Source organism: Cydia fagiglandana, chromosome 7, assembly GCF_963556715.1.
Source record: "Cydia fagiglandana chromosome 7, ilCydFagi1.1, whole genome shotgun sequence".
In the NCBI taxonomy this organism is placed as follows: Eukaryota; Metazoa; Arthropoda; class Insecta; order Lepidoptera; family Tortricidae; genus Cydia; species Cydia fagiglandana.
The window spans coordinates 4,848,384-4,869,409 of record NC_085938.1 but is presented as its reverse complement, the minus strand read 5'-3'; the positions used below and the strand labels follow the sequence as shown (position 1 = coordinate 4,869,409).

The 21,026-nt window shown below is 38.7% G+C and overlaps 2 protein-coding genes across 2 annotated transcripts; both read right to left on the bottom strand.

Annotated features, from left to right (window-relative positions):
* Window positions 1-1,091: 1,091 nt before the first annotated feature.
* Window positions 1,092-7,992, bottom strand: LOC134666287 (uncharacterized). Its single transcript, XM_063523441.1, has 7 exons — window positions 7,855-7,992; window positions 7,574-7,749; window positions 6,308-6,482; window positions 5,227-5,384; window positions 4,551-4,722; window positions 3,675-3,799; window positions 1,092-1,223 (listed from the first exon to the last, which is right to left on the bottom strand). Exons 1-7 carry the CDS (start codon window positions 7,919-7,921, stop codon window positions 1,092-1,094), a joined length of 1,005 nt encoding a protein of 334 aa, XP_063379511.1. The 5' UTR covers window positions 7,922-7,992.
* A 2,833-nt stretch (window positions 7,993-10,825) lies between these two features.
* LOC134666176 (DNA-directed RNA polymerase II subunit RPB1-like) lies at window positions 10,826-13,165 on the bottom strand. Its single transcript, XM_063523329.1, has 5 exons — window positions 12,966-13,165; window positions 12,004-12,735; window positions 11,419-11,731; window positions 10,885-11,296; window positions 10,826-10,837 (listed from the first exon to the last, which is right to left on the bottom strand). Exons 1-5 carry the CDS (start codon window positions 13,015-13,017, stop codon window positions 10,826-10,828), a joined length of 1,521 nt encoding a protein of 506 aa, XP_063379399.1. The 5' UTR covers window positions 13,018-13,165.
* Between the last annotated feature and the right edge of the window lie 7,861 nt (window positions 13,166-21,026).

Here is a 21,026-nt window from a genome sequence, read left to right as displayed (position 1 = left end):
TTCATAATTGTTACATATTTGCCGTAATTTATTTTTAAAATGTGTTTTTCAATTAAATGACACATCAAGATTGTTTACCTTATTTCTAATGCTAAAAAAAACGAACTGTAGGCAACGCGCGTGTATCTTCATTAGAACTTCAAGCGCTCCTATGCTGCAGTGGCCGCTCCACCGTGGTAACTATATGAAAAAAAAGAAACAAATACGAGTGTCTGGTCACGGAAAGTTCTTGTTTCTTGAGGACTCAGAACAAATCACTTGAAACGAAAATGCTTGGAAGCCGAGTCAAGCCATTATGCGAGCAAAAATGACTCGTGGAGCTTTTAACAAGTAAAAGCATTAAAAAGAGCGTTTATGAGGTGATCTGGTGGTTGTGCCTGAGAGTAGTACACTACACCTACCAACAGGGGTCTCAGTTATATTGGTTACACTACTTACCTTTCAACAATGGCGCATGTAGTCTATTGACGTCAATTTTTAATTTATTGTTACACAAATTTGTATTATAATACAAACTTATTTACATTTATTTATACAGGACAATGTGGAGTAGACCGGCATATAATTTTTTTGTACTAACGCAAGAGTTAGAAGCTATGAAAGAGACGATCTTACCTGATAGACGGTTTTTACCAAGATGACTATATTGTTTTTTTTAAAGGTTTTTATGAATAAAGCTGAATCCATATATTATCGCTGGTATTTTACACATAATTTTAACTTCACCGATTCACAATTCAGTTATCATCAGTGTCATCTCCACTGGACTTGGAACAGTCATCGACGTGGAAAGTATCGTCATTGCCGTGGTTTTACTACAGTATATTGACGCCAATTCTTGATTTATTGTAACACATTTGTATTATAATACATACTTATCATTTACATTTATTTATACAGGGCCATGTATTTTTTTTGTACAAATGCAAGAGTTAGAAGCGACAATCTTACCTGATAGACGGTTTTTACCACGTTGACCTTAATTTTGGTTTGTGTTGTTTTTTTTAAAGGTTTTTATGAATAAAACTGAATTCATATATTATCCTAATTTATTATCGGTGGTATTTTACACATAAACATTATGATTAACTTCAGTTATCATCAGCGTCATCTCCACTGGACTCGGAACAGTCCTCGACATGGAAGGTATCGTCGTTGACGTTGTTCGCGTTGGCGTTGGGTCGGTGACGCTTGCGACGGGACTCCTTCAGCGGGTTGTCGAGCTGAAAGTAAAGATAATAGATAGTATCGAGGGTTATGGTCATAGTCAATTTTGTACCTAGTCAGTAAATTTACTACCATTATTTATTTAGTCAGTTAATTTAAGACCGCCTGTTGCTACCATTATTTACACTGTAAATCTGTTTTTGTCTTTTTCTTTGTGGTGCAATAAAGTGTATTTACTTACTTACTGCCATCTATCGACGCTAGATTAAAACTAAAAATGAAAATTAAAAAATTATCAAAAAATTAATATACTTATAGGGTACATCGCCAATTACTAGCCACCCCCCAATTACTGGCCACTTAATTTGATTTCTATTTATAGGTGAACAAAGTTCATTTTAGTATATAAGGTACGAAAATCCAATTATTAGCCAGTTTTCAATTACTGGCCACCTATTCCAAAAATGAATTCTATTTACAGATAAATAAAACTCATTTTCAGTATAAGGAAAATGGCCAGTAACTGAAATTTATCCACAACCCACTCGTTCAATAACTGGCCGCCTCTTACAAAAATGAGTTCTATTCACCTATACACAGAATTCATTTTAGTATAGGTGGCCAGTAATTGAAAACTGGCTAATAATTGGCGATGTACCCTATATGGATAAACTATTTTTTATTTTTATTTTTTTAGTACGCCATATGACTGTGACCCATGTTCTTTCACTGATGTGTTAACATTGTTAAATATCAAACGGTGTCATCTACGAAATTTAGCTGAGTATAGGTCAAAGGTGTGGCGCCATATACTCGAGAATGACTTTTTCATGATTTCCGAGGCACGTGTTTTCCTTAGACTTATTTACCTCATACGTGGTTCTGATCTTTGCTAAATGGTTTAAATCTAAATATATTTTTTTACAGTTATGTACTTGGGTAGTAGAATGGTCACAATCAACCGCGATGCGGCGTACGATATAAAGTGTTTGTGTGCTTGATACCTTTTCCAGGCATAGTACGATTTATCGACCACATTCGCTCCAATAGAATTTCAACTTTAGCATTTCGATTTAAGGTTCAAATTTGATTGCACGTTCGGGAAATGTGACTTTTCGTCAAAATCATCAAAGCTGGATTATTTGGAGTATATTTAGAAAGAAATGCCGCCTTAAAGTAGAAAGAGTAAACTGATAATTACACAATAGGTCACCTGGATTCAAAAGGCAAACAAAAATATACCTTGTTACAAACAGGCAAGGTATGTATTTCAATATTCTGACTCAATGTAAAGCACACAATTCTTTAGGAGAAAAACCTATATCCACGATGGCACATAACAGGTTCAAATAGATTTATTAATAAGTTGATTCATTAATCATAAGCAATTTGAACAGATGTGAACATTTCTGGAAGCGTGACGCGTGTATTGTACGCATTGTAATACAATAATAAGAATGACATACGCAATAATAGACAATAGTTACAATTGTTGACGCAATAATAGTATGCATAGGTACAGATGTAATGCATTATTGTTTTCCATCGACTTTTCTCGGAAACGTTCGTATTTGTCATGTGCTACTTCATTCAACTTCGGTACTTTTTGTACTGAGACTGACACATTTCTGTGAAAATACGGTGGAAAATAATTATGCACTACAACTGTATCAGTACTACCAGTATTAAAACCTATTTGGTACCTATTATTGATGAGTGTTTCTAAGATACGCTCTCATTTTGAAACGACATTCAGCAGTAAGTTAAAAAATAAAACTGTTTACTTAGTTTTCGGTCGGTCCGGAGTGCGAGGGGGACATCGCTATATACGTGTATAGCGATGTCCCGCTCATACACCGGAGCGACATGCGATATTGCGTTACATCACTACGCCTTATAAAACAAAGTCCCCCGCCGCGTCTGTCTGTGTGTATGTATGTTCGCGATAAACTCGAAAACTACTCAACGGATTATCATGCGGTTTTCACCATTCAATAGAGTGATTCTTGAGGAAGGTTTAGGTATGTAATTTGTTAACCTTTTGAACGCCACAGACGTCAATTGACGTCAACGCAAAATCGTGACAACGAAGTCAAAGACGGCATTTGACGTCGATCGTTTTTTGGTTTGTTGGCATTATTTATTCACAAAACGAAATTTTACCCCCTTGGCGTCAGTGGCACGGCAAATGGATGCGCCGTTTGGCGTTCAAAAGGTTAAAGTTTTGTGTAACCCGTGCGAAGCCGGGGCGGGTGGCTATAGTTCGTTTTTTTTAGCATTAGAAAGAACTTGCAAGAAGGTAAGCGATCTTGACACGTCTTTTAATTGAAAAACGCTTTATAAAAATATAAAACTATTACTTATGAAAGCAGAAGAATATAAATGATCGTATTAGATTCATAATTGTTACATATTTGCTGTAACTTATTTTGTGTTTTTCAATTAATACACATCAAGATTGTTTACCTAATTTCTAATGCTAAAAAAAACGAAGTATAGTTACTTACATGTCTGACCAGTTTGTAGGAGCCCTCGCCGTCGATGAAGGCCAGTTTGAAGGCTTTTGTCAGAGGGTATTTCTTGAACAACAGGAACTGCTCCCACAGCGTCTCTTGGGGTTTATCTGATAAACCTGAAATACAAAGATTTACAAAAAATAACTAACATAGTCTTTCCCTTACCACAAGTCATAATAAAACCAAAGATAACTTAGTAAAGGCGTATTGTCAAAGTTAATTTTATAGTCAGAGTAAATCCCGCCAACACTCGAAAAGATGGCGGGATACCTTCGGCCTATACTCGAGTAGATGGTGTCATATTTAGATATTTAATAATTTTAACTCGTATCAGTGCAAGAATAAGGATCAAAGTCAAATGACGTTATAAAATTTTAATCATGTACATATGTGTCGAAAGATGGCAGTAAATTTACTTTGACAATACGCCTATATACTAAATTATCTTTGATAAAACCCTAGTTGTTCTAATTTAAGCCACTAGATGGCAGTCGATTCAATGCGCGAGGCCGCGCGTTGTGTGTCAATAGTTTTAGTTTGCGATTAAAGCCACAAGGTGACTCGCCAGACCCTCCGGCATGCATGGCCCTATCGGAATAAAAATTCTAGTATGAAAATAACGAGTCTTAAGCCGTTACACCCGTCTGGACCTGGCTGTATGTCTTGCCGCAAAAAATCCATCTCCTAAGCACCACTTGCACCATCCCACTAACCCGGAGTTAACCAGTTAAACCATTAACCCCGTGTCAAATTATACTGTAACCACGGGAACTTCAGGTTTAACCGGTTAACCCCGGGTCAGTGGGATAGTGCAAGTGGCCCGAAAATGACAATATATTGCAATCGTTTATGATTCAAAATACATACCTTTGAAGGAGTAGTCCCTAGGACGAATATCATACATAGTGTAGTGCAGTATGAACGTTATGCTCTCTGTGGCTTCGCTATCTTCCTCTAGTTCGTTTCTGAGGACGAATGTGATCTCCATCTGCGTACCATCCATCAGTTTGAACAGCGACGCGTCCACGCTTAGAAACACCTTAAAAAATAATACCATGGAAAAGTTACCTGAATACATAGGCAAAACGTTTGAATCGCACGCAGTGTAAATGTTATTTTAAACGGCATACGTCTATGAAATGTCATAATTTAATAAATATCTAATAAATAATAACACTTGCACAGCGTGGGCTATCAAATCGCTGCTACTTTTCTTGGTCTAACTCTAACCCATGTTTTTTTTCGTAAAAAACATTATCTGTCAAAGAAAAAAATCATATACCTACACAACATACATGCATATTGTCGCACAGAGTCAGGAAACCTACCTTACTGGCAACACCGCATGTTGGCTATTTCATTATAATTATTTTGAGTGCCTTATCCCAGGTAGGCAGTCAACCTTCTTATTAGCTAACAATTCAGAAATCATGTAGAAACTATTTCTTGCAAGCCATCCAAGTTATGTGGCTAGCAAATCATGCTGTTTACTTCACCTTGAAGGCCATATTTTTTTGGTTTAACTTTAGGGTTTTATGTTTACCTTGAGGTCTTCGTATTGTTCAAGTCTGGCATAGTAGGCGGTGAGTGCTTTCCTGATGACGTCAAAGGTCTTGAGTGAAACCTCGTTGTTGCAGCCGTCTAACATTGACTTTAGGTTGAAGCCGAGGGGCAGAGAGCAGCCTGTGATCTTGTGTTCACCTGAAAAGAATTGTTATGAAACTTATGAATTTGATGAGTTTGTATTTAAAATGCTCAATTTTTCTGCCAAATGTTACGTCTGCTACTGTCCTCAGAACGATATCTTGTGCACTCTGGTTTGCCCAAAAAGAGGAAATACATGGCTACCTACATTACCAACCATCAAAGAGGAAATAAATAGCTACTTAAAGAAATATAAAAGGCTAACAAACCATGAGAACGAACTTGCCAGAGACCTATTAAACAACACCAATAACATCACAAGATTCAAAAGGTGCCAGATCTTGGAACTAGACCAGAGAGAATAATCCACCCTCTGTCTTCACATAAAAGCAATGGTGGTTAATGGACCACCACCTTGAAAAAGAAATGTATAGACATACAATCTGATTATGGCTAAGAAAGCCGATGGCAGATGAAAGTAAAAACTAATAAAAAAAAAATGTTACGTCAACTATGCTGCCCTGCTAAGCCGAAAAGCGCTATCTCAAAAACAAATGATTTTGAAAATGGAATTCTCAGTTATAGAAACTAAAGTATAAATTAGCAATGGATTTTCTTTTGAGATAGCGCCATTTGGCTTAGCAGGGCAGTATGGCACTTCTATGGGATATGTATGTATTGTTACAGCCAAGTCAGTGCAAAGTTGGCATGCTCAGAGTATAAGCTCGGCTTTGTATGGTCAAGTGTAAAAATAAAAATATTGGTATGATGTGTGTACCGATATATATTCAAAAATATGTCTCGATTAACACTTTCGTAGACTACAAAACACAAGTGGACATTGATGTGCACACATCAGCTTTAAGCTGCCTGTGCATATCAGCTTTAAGTCAGACAGACGGACAGCGGAGTCTTAGTAATAGGGTCCCCTTTTTACCCTTTGGGTACGAAACCCTAATAAGAGCTCAAAATAGACTCACCGTCTACTTTGGATATGGTGACTCCATGTTTGACATCCACCTCCCTATCAAGCTGCATATGGAATATGACACTGCAGTGGTCCCGGCCATAGGACTCCACTGCCATGCCCGTCAACATTGTTGTCAGGTCCAGGGTCTTCTGCCATCCATCTATGCGGTTTTTCATGATTATTGACTGCAAAATGTTAAAGATTTAAATGTATTATAAAAAGAGAAGAGCTTGTAAGTTTCTCAATATTTCAGTATGGATTTTTGTTTAATAAATAAATAAAATATGATGATGATAAGCCTTTTTATTCTGAACTTCACTGTTTTGTGTGAGTACTAGACATGTTCTTGTTTATTATAATATCTCTTGATGCTCAGTTTGCCTCTCGGCCTATGCCAAATAAAATATACACAGAAAACAAAATATTTGATTAAATAGAAACATCCTTAACTCAGGAGGATTTTTGGATGTTTCTATTTTATCAAATATTTGTGATAAACACATAAACAAATGCCGTTATCAGGGTTTTAACCGACGATTACAAAACCGTCTCAATCAGTCACTGAATGACCTGAGTTTAAGCTAGGTACCCTACATTATTTAATTGTGTAATGATCGAATTTAAGCTGTTGTGAGACATACTAACATTGAATAATTTTACGATTTAGACTCACTTGTTTTTAGTCACTCGCGCGACATGTTTCGGAGAACCTAGTTCTCCTTTCTCAAGCACTAACAGTGCGAGCAGCGTTCACGATAGCCGTTACTAGGTTCTTCGAAACATGTCGCGCGAGTGACAAAAAACAAGTGAGTCTAAACCGTAAAATTATTCAATAATTTGTGTAATGTTTTCATCTACCCTCAACTCAACTGGCTTAAGGAGTCATTTGAGGGTAGATTTTGTTTACTTTTATTTAAATACCTAAACATATAGAGTATAGAACACTATCATATAAAGAATTGCTTAGTACAATCATCATATACCTATATTCTTATTTCTTCTTCTTCTTCTTCTTTATCAGGGGCTATATAAGGCTCCAAAGCCTATGTATCACTGCGACCATTCTTGATTGTGATCGCCACCTACTACAACTCTCGATCCAACCCTGCAACTTCAAATAGCTGCAGGATCTTTTTGGTTTCGAGAGACTTTACCTCCTCCGGGCGTAATATGTGTCCGCCCAAGATTAGGTCACGGTCACAGGTCATATTCTTATTTACAACTTCTCAGATGAAATCCAACAAGTACTGCAAAATATACGATAAATAGAACTTACTTTAGTATTAGCAGCATCATTATCTTCAGTTTTAATCGGTACTACAACAGGGTGCCGGTAGCTCGCCCTCTGTATTTGGAACAGGTAATCTTGTTTCTCTTGAAGCTTTCTTTCTAATTCCGCCACCTCCTGCTGTAACTCACTATTTTCATCGTTTTCCTTAAGGATTCTGGGACCTACAGCATCCAAATTAATATTAGAGATATAGTATTAAAGCAGTTCAAGTTGCTACACTGCTGGAAAACCGTCGTGAATCCTATTCCCATGAAGTAAATACTCACGTTTATTTCCTTTACGAAACAGCTTCGTTATTTTTAATTGTTTTTTATTCACTTTCGACATCGTCATTTCGGAATAATAATTAATGATTTCACAAACTTAGAAACAGAAATTCGAGGAATAAATACTAACGGATTCAATCCAAACATCGGCCATTTGAAACTTTTGACATTGACGTTTGGCGTTTCACATTAATGCTCAGCCTATTAATGCACAACTAGATAATCCGCGTTCACTTTAAGGGCCAATTTAGGGCCTGTACAGACCTCATTGATATTTGCTCGGAAAATATATAAAAATGCGTGTTGTCCCAGAGCTAAGACCTAGCTCGATCGATTTATCGCCTCCGAAATATAGCAAATTTCATCGAAATCGTTAGAGCCATTTCCGAGATCCCCGAAACATATAAGTATATATATTTGATATATATATATATATATATATATATATATATATATATATATATATATATATATATATATATATATATATATATATATATATATATAAAAAGAAAAAGAAAGAAAGAAAGAAATACATTTATTTTAACGTCACAACATAGTACATGTAAAAAAAAAAAGAAAAGTATGCAGACATAAAACAGATTAGATATATACATATATAAATAAACAAGAATTGCTCGTTTAAAGGTATTAGATTATAGATCTATCCGGTCGTTGACACTTTCTGTTGTTTTGCTGCTTAAAGCGACAAGGAAACAACATACACTTTTATTGTCCCTCTCAGTAGAAATAGAAAGTGTCCGGCGATCGTATAGATCAGTAGGCCTAGCCAAGGTTGCAATCGCTATCGCTTCGACAACGAAAAGCTTTATGTCTCTCTATCACTCTTCCATATTAGTGCGACAGTGACAGTTGCGTTTCGATCGCTACGGAGCGTGAGCGATTGGCATCTTGGCTACGCGGCCAGGGCTCTGCAAACCTCGGCCCGCGAAGCGTAGCGTTCTAATCCGGCCCGCGGGAGCCAGGCTCCGGGGATTCAGCCCTAACAGCAGCAACGATCCTCGTCACTCTCTAATGCCGGCTACATACGTGACGATAAATCGTTGCGATAAAACTGTGCAGTCCGACTGTGCAGATAAATCGAACCGTGTGTATGACAAATCGTTGTCGATTTACAGTCGACTGCACAGTTTTATCGCAACGATTTATCGTTACGTATGTAGCCGGCATAACAAGTATATGTATGAGATAGAGTGGAGCACGGCACGATAGACGATAAGCGCGCAACCATAATATCCATACTGTACTGACTTTTATCTGGGTGAAATACTGCCCTCCTAAGCCGAATAGCGGCATCTCAAAATCAAATGACGTTGAAAATTGAATTTACAGATGATGAATGCAAGGTATAAGTTTGCATTACATTTTTATTTGAGATACCGCTAATTGGCTTAGCGGGGCAGAATAGGGTTCCTTGATTAATGAAACTCTCCTAAACATCGGGCTTTAACTAAGCCGTTTATTTCATGTTAACCTTATCTACTACGAAGACTACCTTATCCTATAGGTGTAAATATACGATTAACAGGGACCGCGGACTCGTCAAAACTGTGTTGTGGTTGATATGCTATGCTAGTGACAAGGCTCGCTGGCGATGTACCTACTTACAGTAAGTAATATGTAGGTAATACTGAAAGGGTCTCCCCAAATATATCGAAAAAGTCGTCGTTCGGCTCGGCTCGCATCGGCCGGCACCTGCCAACGCGTCGACGGCTTTTTCGCTCTTATTGCGCGGACATAAAGCTTTTCCCTATCGGCTTTTGTCGAATACGCATCGATATATTTGGGGAGACCCTAATGGGACTTTAGCTTAGCACTAAGTTTGTGTCGTTTCGTTTTATGGAAAGAAATATTTAAAAGAAAAATAGCTTATATATAAAAAGTAGGTATAATCTTTTGCATCTTTATTGATGAGAGTTAATAAAAAAATACCGTAAAACGGGGTGAGTAGGTTTCGCGGGGAGAGTTGGGTTATGAATGGGGAGAGAAGGTTTGAGAGGGGGGTGAGAAGGGATTTTAAGGCTACTGCTACAAAAATAATGTATTCCAATTTAAAATGGAGCTATAGTAATACGCATAATAAAAAAAAATCGATCCAAGAATCTTCCAAAATCACCTTTGTATGAAAAACCCTCTCACCCCAAATACGTGAAATACGAGGCACTACGGGGTGAGGTGGGATTTCCTCTTTATCGTCAAAGTTATGAAATGGAACTACCCAAAATAAAATACAAACGTCCGAACCACTTATTATACGTATACACCATTCAGTTTTCACATGTAAAAATAAAATTTTATCGAGGTTTGAATGTTAAATTTCACCCAACTCACCCCATTTTACGGTAATACACTCGAAGTCATTTCTATATAAAACTTATTTGAATTCCATTTGAAAAAGTTTCTACAGTTGGTCTCCGCGGTGGTCGAGTTGCTTTAGTGTGTAGTGTAACTGGGGTTCCTGGGGTCACTGGGGTTTTTGGTGTTTGAGGTGTGGCTGGGGTTGCCGGGGTTTTTGGTGTCTGAGGTGTGGCTGGAGTTGCCGGGGTTTTTGGTGTTAGAGGTGTGGCTGGGGTTGACGAGGTTTTTGGTGTTTGAGGTGTGGCTGGGGTTGCCGGGGTTTTTGGTGTCTGAGGTGTGGCTGGAGTTGCTGGGGTTTTTGGTGTCTGAGGTGTGGCTGGGGTTTCCGGGGTTTTTGGTGTCTGATGTGTGGCTCGGGTTGCCGGGGTTTTTGGTGTCTGATGTGTGGCTGGGGTTGCCGGGGTTTTTGGTGTTTGAGATGTGGCTGGGGTTGCCGGGGTTTTTGGTGTCTGAAGTGTGGCTGGAGTTGCCGGGGTTTTTGGTGTCTGAGGTGTGGCTGGGGTTGCCGGGGTTTTTGGTGTTTGAGGTGTGGCTGGGGTTGCCGGGGTTTTTGGTGTTTGAGGTGTGGCTGGGGTTGCCGGGGTTTTTGGTGTTAGAGGTGTGGCTGGGGTTGACGAGGTTTTTGGTGTTTGAGGTGTGGCTGGGGTTGACGAGGTTTTTGGTGTCTGTGGTGTGGCTGGGGTCGCTGGGGTTTTTGGTGTTTGAGGTGTGGCTGGGGTTGCCGGGGTTTTTGGTGTTTGAGGTGTGGCTGGGGTTGACGAGGTTTTTGGTGTTTGAGGTGTGGCTGGGGTTGACGAGGTTTTTGGTGTCTGTGGTGTGGCTGGGGTTGCTGGGGTTTTTGGTGTTTGAGGTGTGGCTGGGGTTGACGAGGTTTTTGGTGTTTGAGGTGTGGCTGGGATTACCGGGATTTTTGGTGTCTGAGGTGTGGCTGGGGTTGCCGGGGTTTTTGGTGTCTGAAGTGTAGCTGGGGTTGGTGGGGTTACCGGAGCTGGTGTCGTTGGTGGTGTAGGTGGGGTTGGTGGAGTGGGTGGGGTTGGTGGTGTTTTTGGAGTACGTGGAGTTACTGTAGGCGGTGTTGATGGTATAGTTGGAGTTCGTGGTGTAGGTGGTTTAGCAATAATTGGGCCTACCGGCGGTGGGCCCCCAGCCGATGCTATCGCTGTCGCTACCGCGCTAGCGCCAGACGGGGTTCGTGAGGGGATCACTGGAGCTGGTCCTACTTGGGATCCCGATTGGGCGTTAGCTACAGCGTTGGCAGACGCGTGTCTAGTATCTATGGCCACAGCGTGAGCGTGGGCTTGAGCATGGGCACTGCCCACTCGTTGGCCGTTCTTGTTCACGATCACGTAGTTCGGATGGTTGGCTGTCACGGTGTCGAGGTTGTCTACGTGCTGGATGGTTCCGTTCGGCAGGACTACAAGGTATCTCCCCTTGTGGCCGGAGGTTTGCAGGATCTTTTTTATTTGCGGATGAGAAACGACTTGTTGCACGTTATGCCCTGAAAAATAAGAGTCATCCTGTAACGTCATCCTATTATCCTAATATTATCAAATGGCAAGTCACTGTTACATAAAGCAAAATTGTTTTGTGGATGTACCTATAGATGTAAGTCTTGTAATACTTCTACAGGAAACTAAAATCATTAAGCTCACTGTCTACCAAAATTGTTAGTTAGATATGAAAAGTACGAATCATGAGGTCTTGGATTAAAATCGTTAAAAATATCCCTACCTTTTTGTTGTTATGGAATTGTGGACAGAATAAACATACCTTCGGGATGCGTAGGCAGCGGCAACACTGGTTCCGAGTACCATTGTGGCTGAACTGGGACATAGTTATTCGCTTGGGCTTGGTTAGATGCTATTGCCTGTGTATATGTTGGCTGCACCTGGTTGCTGGAGTACGATGGATTTTGATAGTTCTGGCTTGGAACCTGGTAGTTCTGATTTGTTTGGTATGTTGTTGGTGCTTGGTATGATTGGTAGCTTTGAGCAGGCGCTTGGTAAAACTGGCTCTGGGATTCATAATTTTGAGCTGGTGCTATATAGGCTTGCGTTGGAGCTTGGTACGTCTTCTGAGGACCAGAGTTATCGTACGCTTGAGAGTTATCAGAGCTAGAACTAGAAGCGTAGCTGTTTGGGGCTGGTCTCTGCTGTGGTTGTTGGTAACTCTGCTGGTAGTATGACCCTGTCGGTGGCAGTTGTGGCAGCTGCGGCAGTTGTGGAGGCTGTGGAAGTTGTGGAGGCTGTGGAAGTTGCTGCAATTGTGCTGGCCAAGTGTTAACACGGGGCTGCGCCACGTTTTCATAACTTGGTTGTGCATATTTGTAGCCGTTGTTGGATTCGTAGCTGTTCGTATAGTCATTGTTGCCGGCAAGAGGCACGGCTACGTTCGGTTGCTGATCGTACGCATTGTCGTTTGTTGCGCCAGTGCTTTGCCCTGAGGAGCCATAATCCGGGTATGACGCCACGTATCCAGCCGGCTCTAGGAACGGAACCGACTCTGAAATAAAAATACTTATTATGTTTCAACTCAATGCACTAATTGCACTATAAGATGAGTTTAAGTTTGGAATCTACGGAGGGATTAATTTTGACAGAGATTAATTTTGACAAATGAAAAATGTTACAAACAATTTATCTGACTGACTGATGGTCAGGAGCCCTGACAACCATAAGCCTCAAAGTTGCACAAAAGTTATTTATTCACAGGACTTCTTCTTAATTACTCACCGACTAAACAGGCACAAACTATCACGCTTAAAGCTATTACTTCCGCCCTCATTGTCAGCTACCTCTATACTGCGCGGAGCTTTGAAGACCCTCTGATAATACCTTGTTTTTGTATTCCTACTCCTAAGACCAACGCTTGACAAACCCAGTATTAATTTGAGCTGTAGCTCCATAATATCTACTTGTAGCCAGAGATACCGTTATACTGGTTAATTTAATGATCGACTCGAAAAATGGTCAGGTATTCGGAATAATAGCTCTGTATTATTTCCGCTCAGCTCGGACGTAAGTAAACGCAAACAATTGAAAAGCTGTATAAACTCATAATTATATTTGGTACGATCGTAATATATATTAGTCACTTATTGCGTTATAAATCGACGAAAATACACCAGGGCTATAACCGCGAAAATCGAAGTTCGCAAATTGCGGGCATTTTTCTCTGTCACTCTAATTACGCCTTCATTGGAGTAAAAGGGAAAGATCCCCGCAATTTGCGAAATTCTGTTTTCGCGGTAGCCACTCATCAGTACCAGACAAGGAATTTGAAAGTTTGTAACTTTTGAACCTTAATGCCATTACATAGAATCGAAATGTAACAAATCTTCAAATTCCGTGACTGTAAGTACTTCTTGTGTAGGTATCTGAGCGGCTACCGCGAAAACCGAAATTCGCCCTTACACCCTGGCGGGTGTTGCCTCTGCGTGCGTCCCATGACACAGGTAAGGGCAGCATCCGCTCGGTTTACCCCTTACATTTCATTAATAAAGTGTCAAAAGGGCTCGTGTTGGCTTCGGCTCCGCGCACGCCTCCCAAAGGTCCGGAACACCATGGTTCCGTGATGGGAAAGACATAAAACGAATATCCTTAGACCCCGGCGGGTGCTGCTTGAGCTGCGAGCGTTCCAGATACACGGACAAGGGCAGCCGCTTGGTATACCTGTACCCCTACTATAAGTACCTATAATGTAAGTATAATTTCTGTTTACATAGATCGACATAACCACTCACATGCTTTTGGTAACTGTAGCTACCAGCTGTCACCCTTGTTTTATTATAATAATAGAGGTCACTGAAAAATATCAAGCATGTGAGTGGCTAATAAATTATCTCTTTATGTCATTTTTCAATGAAATATGCATGAATAACAATGACGTCTGTGCCTTTGTATTATAACAATAGTCATTTTGGACATGAACAAAGTTTACACAAATTGTAATGATGACGGCGAATTCATCCAAATTTCGGACATTTTGGAAGCAAAGTTGGAAGCAAACATTTTAGCAGTCTAGTAGGCCACCAAATGAAGACCAAAAACAGCCACACAGGGGAAATAATTCGTGTATGAGCGAATTTTGGCATAGTTGTAGGTCAAGGTGCCTTACACAACATACTGAAAGTACTGGTGGATGGGGGGTGTGCTAACGGGTGGAGGGGGGTTTAAAGGTCCCTTTTTTTAGTTTTTCGTAAATAACTCTTAAACGGTGACTCATACCAAAAAAATTTCTTGTACATAAGTAATCTACATAAAATTGCCTATAAGAAAGATTCCGTACACTTTTTCACTAGGATCAATAGTAAAAAAGATATTAAAGCCGGTAAGTTAGTTATAATCAATTTTATGCTCCCACTCGTAAACGGTGGCCCATAACAAAAAAATATTCATGAACATAAATAATCTACATAAAATTTCATACAAAAAAGATTATATACACTCTGGAACCAACCCATTGTTCTGCCAAGCCAACTGAGCTACCGAGACTTACCCGAAGACAGCGAAAATTTCTACTACTACATCTTTCATATCAGCCTTAAGGTACCGTTTGGATTCAGACTACGCCAGCATTACTGCTACAGTATTCCACCGGGACATTACTGCCAACCGCATTACTGTCGACTGCATTACTGTCGCAAATAGCAAATATCTACTAAGCAACATTGATTTTGACAATTGCGGCAGTAATGCAGTCGGCATTATTGTCGCGTTGCAATAATGCTACTGTCGACTTCACTACTGCAGGAAACGTCAAAAGGGTGACAACCAACGACCCAGTGGCACCTGACTCCATTCTCAACACCATATTTTGCCGATGCACGACCGGGTGTGGGGCGCGATGCATCTGCCGGAAAGCAGGAATTTCGTGCTCCAGTGTCTGCGGTGTATTGTACCTTAACCCAATATTAGCTAATCTACTTTAATAAAACTCATCCAGAATTAATTATAAATAAATAAAAATAAATAAATTTGGCCATGTGATCGTCTAGTGAAATTAATACGTTGTGAACCTTAGTACCCTTCGTCTTTTATGTGCAGACTGATTAGATTTGGATTTAAAATACTACCCCTAAAATACCCTATGTAACTGTAAATATTTCTACTGTAATTCTATATTATAACACTATCATATGAAAAAAATTAAATAATAAATTATATTTTTTAGAATTTATCTTCTACCGAGCCCTACCGTGACCAGTTACCATGAACAGTAGTGTAAGCCCTTGTTGTTTGTAATTATATTTTCCTTTTATATCCATTCGCTAATCTAGCTAGCTAAAGGAAAATATGCATATGTAAATGTTGCAAAAATTAATACGTACAAACATACTTTATCTACTGTCACGCCTCGGATGAAGTCGGGTCTCTAAACTAAATAATACCTATTTTATTTTGTTTTGTTTTTAATAGGTATTCCTAAACACTATGTAATATTTACTTTTATCTGCGATTCGGAACCTATTTTCAGACAAGAAGAAACGCCAAGAAACTTATCTGAATATACTATAAATGTATGGAATACTGAAGCGATCGTCTAATAAACATGACTTTTTAACCCTTAGATACCCAATATAGAAAAGCTCAAATTGTCACTAGTGAACTGCTTCGCCTGTCACTAGCTCCCTATAACAAAATTATTTAGTATGTCCTCAAATAACTTTGTTCCCCTATCTCACCAAATATAAAAATGTATTACCTATAAATCATATTTAATATACGAGCCTCAGTAACCCATCCATATGCTACTAAAACTAGACTTTAATTTATTCTGTATTTTAAAACAATTAACACTCTAATGGTTTTAACACTGTATGTAACCAAAATACATGTGAAAGAATAAATAATAATAAAGAAAGAAATAATAATTAACCCTAACACCCAAATAATGACTCTACCCTAACTCTACCCCAATTTCACCTATTCTAATGTGTAAGACTAGAAGCGAACCTCTAGTATTACAGGGGGGGAAGTGTGTGAGAGGGACCCTAATTTAAGCTGTAAACGTTCGGCCGACAAAACCGAGGTATTGCAAACCCTAGTGTCTGTGTAATTTGCCTCCCTCCGCAGTATAGGCCGTAGCCAAGGGTACTGACGAATAAGGCGCCCTATTCCAAATATAAAATGTGAATATATAAATATATATAACAAGACCACGCTTCTTCAATTACCAACAGATTTCAGTGAGTAAAGATTACTCTTAATGATCCACACGTGAGATCCTCACATCCCTCTGTCAGACCTTGAAGATAACGTAAGAGGTATAATCGTCACCTGTGTAGGTAAAAAGGTTGACGCCAGGCCCCTCTCGCGACCTGGACCTAACACTCTACTGGATTCCCGGAAAAGCCTGCTTATCACCGCTAGGTTAGGCGTTTTCGGTTGATTGACCGTGCAATCAGACACTAATCTGGCTCTAAAACACAAAAACACCAAAACACACGTAAGTATTTACACTGAACTAGCAATTGAACAGTCTGACAAAAAGCAGCATAGTAGCTACGTAATGTCAAACATTCAACCGTAAAAATAACACCTTTGTTTTAACGTCTACGGGCGAGCCAGAGATCGTGACAATCCGACGGACAAAAATAGAATAAACCGTTCCCAGCTTGGCGTGGGGGTATTTATAACCATAAAAGACATTAACGAAACGCGTTTGACGCATTTGATGCGTTAGGCGCACTTCAAAATAAAAACTTTGTTATTTATTTCCTTTAAACTCGAGTTCCAATCTTGAGTAGTTTTAGCAAAGAGATGTGAATCCCATAAGACAAGCAAAGTCAAAAGAAACCCCTTGCCTCGGAAATCAAGACAAAGCCACTCTCTAACAGATGGCGCCACTCTCTTGATATTCAACAATTCTAATGCACATCAATGTAAAAAAAACATGGATCAAAACACATGGCGTTCCTAAATTAATAAAAATCATTTATGTCTATATGTAAATATATATGTTTTATTGATATTTTTATACATTTTCATCTTTAGTTTCAATACTGCGTCAACAGATGGCAGCATAATCTTCGTGACTACAAAATTCACCGACAGTAATTCTCTATACACATTCCATTCTCTTTGGATTCAGCGAATCAGTTTTTCTGATTAATGGCCCAATACAAACTTGACTCAGTTAAGTTTTTGTTTGTTGTTTCGAATTTCTCGTGAGAATGTTTTGCTGTTATTTAAAATTAATTTACTGAATGCATATATTATAGTTACTTACATGTATTTATTTTAATTAACATTTGTATATAATAATTGAGGTTTTAAAGTTTATGAAAATAATATAGATCGATTGATCAGCTGTGTCAATCATTATTTATGTTAACTAGATCAGCTAGTGCGTCTAGTTACAGTATTCTCTGGCTCATGCACTAACGGAGCCCTCATCGAAATCACCGTCAGCAATGATGATGATGATGATTTTGTAGTTTTAGAAGATAATTAGAAATTTTATTTATAGAACTATACGTCCCAATCTTAAAAATAAAGTTACTATTATGTGTAGATTGATTATTATTAAATTTCTCTCTTTAGTATCTTTTTAAATATTGATCCTAGCGAAAAAGTGTACTAGATCTTTCTTGTAGGCAATTTTATGTTAATTATTTATGTATAAGAACAATTTTTGCTATGCGCCGCCGTTTACAAGTTATTTACGAAAAACTAAAAAAAAAAACAGACACATTGATTAAAATTAAATTTCCCCCTTTAATATCTCATGAAATATTGATCCTAGCGAAAAAGTATAAATAATATTTTTTGTAGAGAATTTTATCACAATTATTTAAGTATAACGTTTTTTTTTGCAATGGGCTACCGTTTACTAGTTATTTATGAAAAAGCAAAAAAAGGGACCTGCGAAGTGATTGTAATTAATATTCCCCCTTTTATATTTTTTGAAATATTAGTCCCAGAGAGAAATATTTCGTATATTTTTTATAGGAAATTTTATGTAGATTATTTATGTAACAGAACATTTTTTGATATGGGCTACCGTTTACCAGTTGTTTATGAAAAACTAAAAAGATACTTTAAAATTGATTATAATTAACTTTCTCGCTTAGTAACTTTTTGAATATTGAGCCTAGTGAAAAGTATTCAATATATTTTTTGTAGAAAATTTTATGTAGATTATTTGTGTTGTAGAACATTTTCTGCTATCAGCTACCGTTTACGAGTTATTTACGAACAACTAAAATAAATGAACCTTAGAACTGATTATAAATAACATTCCTTCTTTAGTAACCTTATAAATATTGATCTTTGCGAAATATGTACTATATTTTTTTTGTAGGAAATTTTGTGTAGATTATTTACGTTTCAGAACATTTTTTGCTATTTTCTGCTATCAGCTACCGTTTACGAGTTATATACGAAAATATAAAAAAACAGACCACAAAATTGATTTTAATTAACGTTCCCGTGTTGATATCTTCTTGAATATTGATCCTAGCAAAAAAGTGTACGGAATCTTTCTTGTAGGCAATTTTATATAGATTACTTATGTATAAGAACATTTTTTGCTATGAGCCACCGTTTACGAGTTATTTACGAAAACCTAAAAAAAGGGACCTTTTAACCCCCCTCCACCCGTTAGCACACCCCCCATCCACCAGTACTTTCAATATGTTGTGTAAGGCACCTTGACCTACAACTATGCCAAAATTCGCTCATACACGAATTATTTCCCCTGTTTTTCCTTCGTTTGGTGGCCTATAGACAGAACAAGATAGCAGAGACAAAAACACAAGCACATTTTTGTGCTTGTTTTTATAGGGTCGGTCGGTAGAGGTATGATACAAGGGCGTCGCCGCTAATGGGTTATTACGGGGGGGCAGTTAATTGCTATGGCCGATGGCGAAGGGCAGGGGGGCACACATTTAGATACAAATTTTATTCTCCAGGGGGAGGGGGCTCTTAGCTTTTTCTGAGAATTAACGGAATCTTATTCAATAAAATCGATGACAATCTTAATTCGCGCGATTTATTTTTATATGCCACATCGCTAGCAAACAAGCATACCCGCCTGATGGTAAGCAGTCACCGTAGCCTGTGGACGCCTGCAATAGCTGTTACATGCCCGGTGCCCTACTTTTGAAAACCTGTACACTCCTTTTTCGAAGAACCTGATACTGTTAGACCCTCGGGAAAACCGATCTCCGAAACAGCCGGCCTAGCCAAGGTTACAATCGCTATCGCTTCGACAACGAAAACCATCATGTCTCTCTATCACACTTCCATATTAGTGCGACAGTGACGGTTGCGTTTCGATCGCTACTGAGCGTAAGCGATCGGCATCTTGGCTACGCGGCCAGGAGGAGGATCGAAATCAAGGGTGCATTCCTGAGTTTAAATTAAGTAATTTCTCAAAGAAACGGTATGCTAATTTAGGTACTCCATATTGGAGATAAATGATGTTTTTTTTATAGCATATGTGGCATATTTGGCACTTCTTGATCACCTTCGGTGCGCAGCAATCGGTTTTATGTTCAACAATTATTGCACAAAAGCAATAATAATGAAAATTGCTTCTAAATGCCCAATTTTAATTTTTATAGAACTCATCGATTAAGTTTTGTTTTTGTTAAAACTTACAAAACATTCAAATTCATAAACATGATAATCCAAGTTCTACGACCCCGGGCACGCACAGTCGTTATGCTCACGTTACGCTCAGTGAGAGTGAGAGGAGAGCCTGAACCTACGGGGCCTTAAGGAACAACCGTCAACTTCTTTGTAAATATTTAATTAGGTCAGCTATCTTAAAAAAACCGGGCAAGTGCGAGTCGGACTCGCGCACGAAGGGTTCCGTACCATGCAAAAAAAAAAAACGAAAAAAAAGCAAAAAAAAACGGTCACCCATCCAAGTACTGACCACTCCCGACGTTGCTTAACTTTTGTCAAAAATCACGTTTGTTGTATGGGAGCCCCATTTAAATCTTTATTTTATTCTGTTTTTAGTATTTGTTGTTATAGCGGCAACAGAAATATATCATATGTGAAAATTTCATATCATTTCATATCACGGTTCGTGAGATACAGCCTGGTGACAGACGGACGGACGGACAGCGAAGTCTTAGTAATAGGGTCCCGTTTTACCCTTTGGGTACGGAACCCTAAAAGTCTTAGTAATAGGGTCCCGTTTTACCCTTTGGGTACGGAACCCTAAAAAGTACCTACTTAAATAAAAGTAAACAAATAATGTGTACATTTTCGGGTAGGTATAACATTTATTGTGATTAACCAACCAAATACAATTAAAACTACCTGGATCTATCACTGAACGACCTAGCTGACTTTAACCTACATTATTTGATCATGTAATGTTTCCATCTACCCTCAACTGGCTTAAGAATTTTAGGGTAGATTTTGTTTACTCTTTTTTCTATCCAATTGTTTAAAAATAACTTCTATCTGTGTTTTTTTAATAATTATCTGGTGCTTTATTTCATGCATGGTGTAAAATAATTTATTTTAAACACAGTAGGTACAATACCCTACTGCGCACTCTTCTCATGTCGATGGTTTCAGATTGTTCGGGAGCAGAAGTGTAGTAAATACCCGTAAGTATGTTACCAAAATTGATTGCAGTCACCAAGCTTCAGCTCAGCGCAGAGCCAGCGCGCAGGTCGCCAAAGAGCTTTTTACACCTTTAATTTAACACTTTAAACTCTCGCGTTTTGTACACATATTTAATTACACAAACGGGTCTACCCCCCCGGTCGGGTCGGGGGGGGGGGGGTCGGGGGTGTTGGGACGTCAGTCTTTCCGTGACCACAGCTG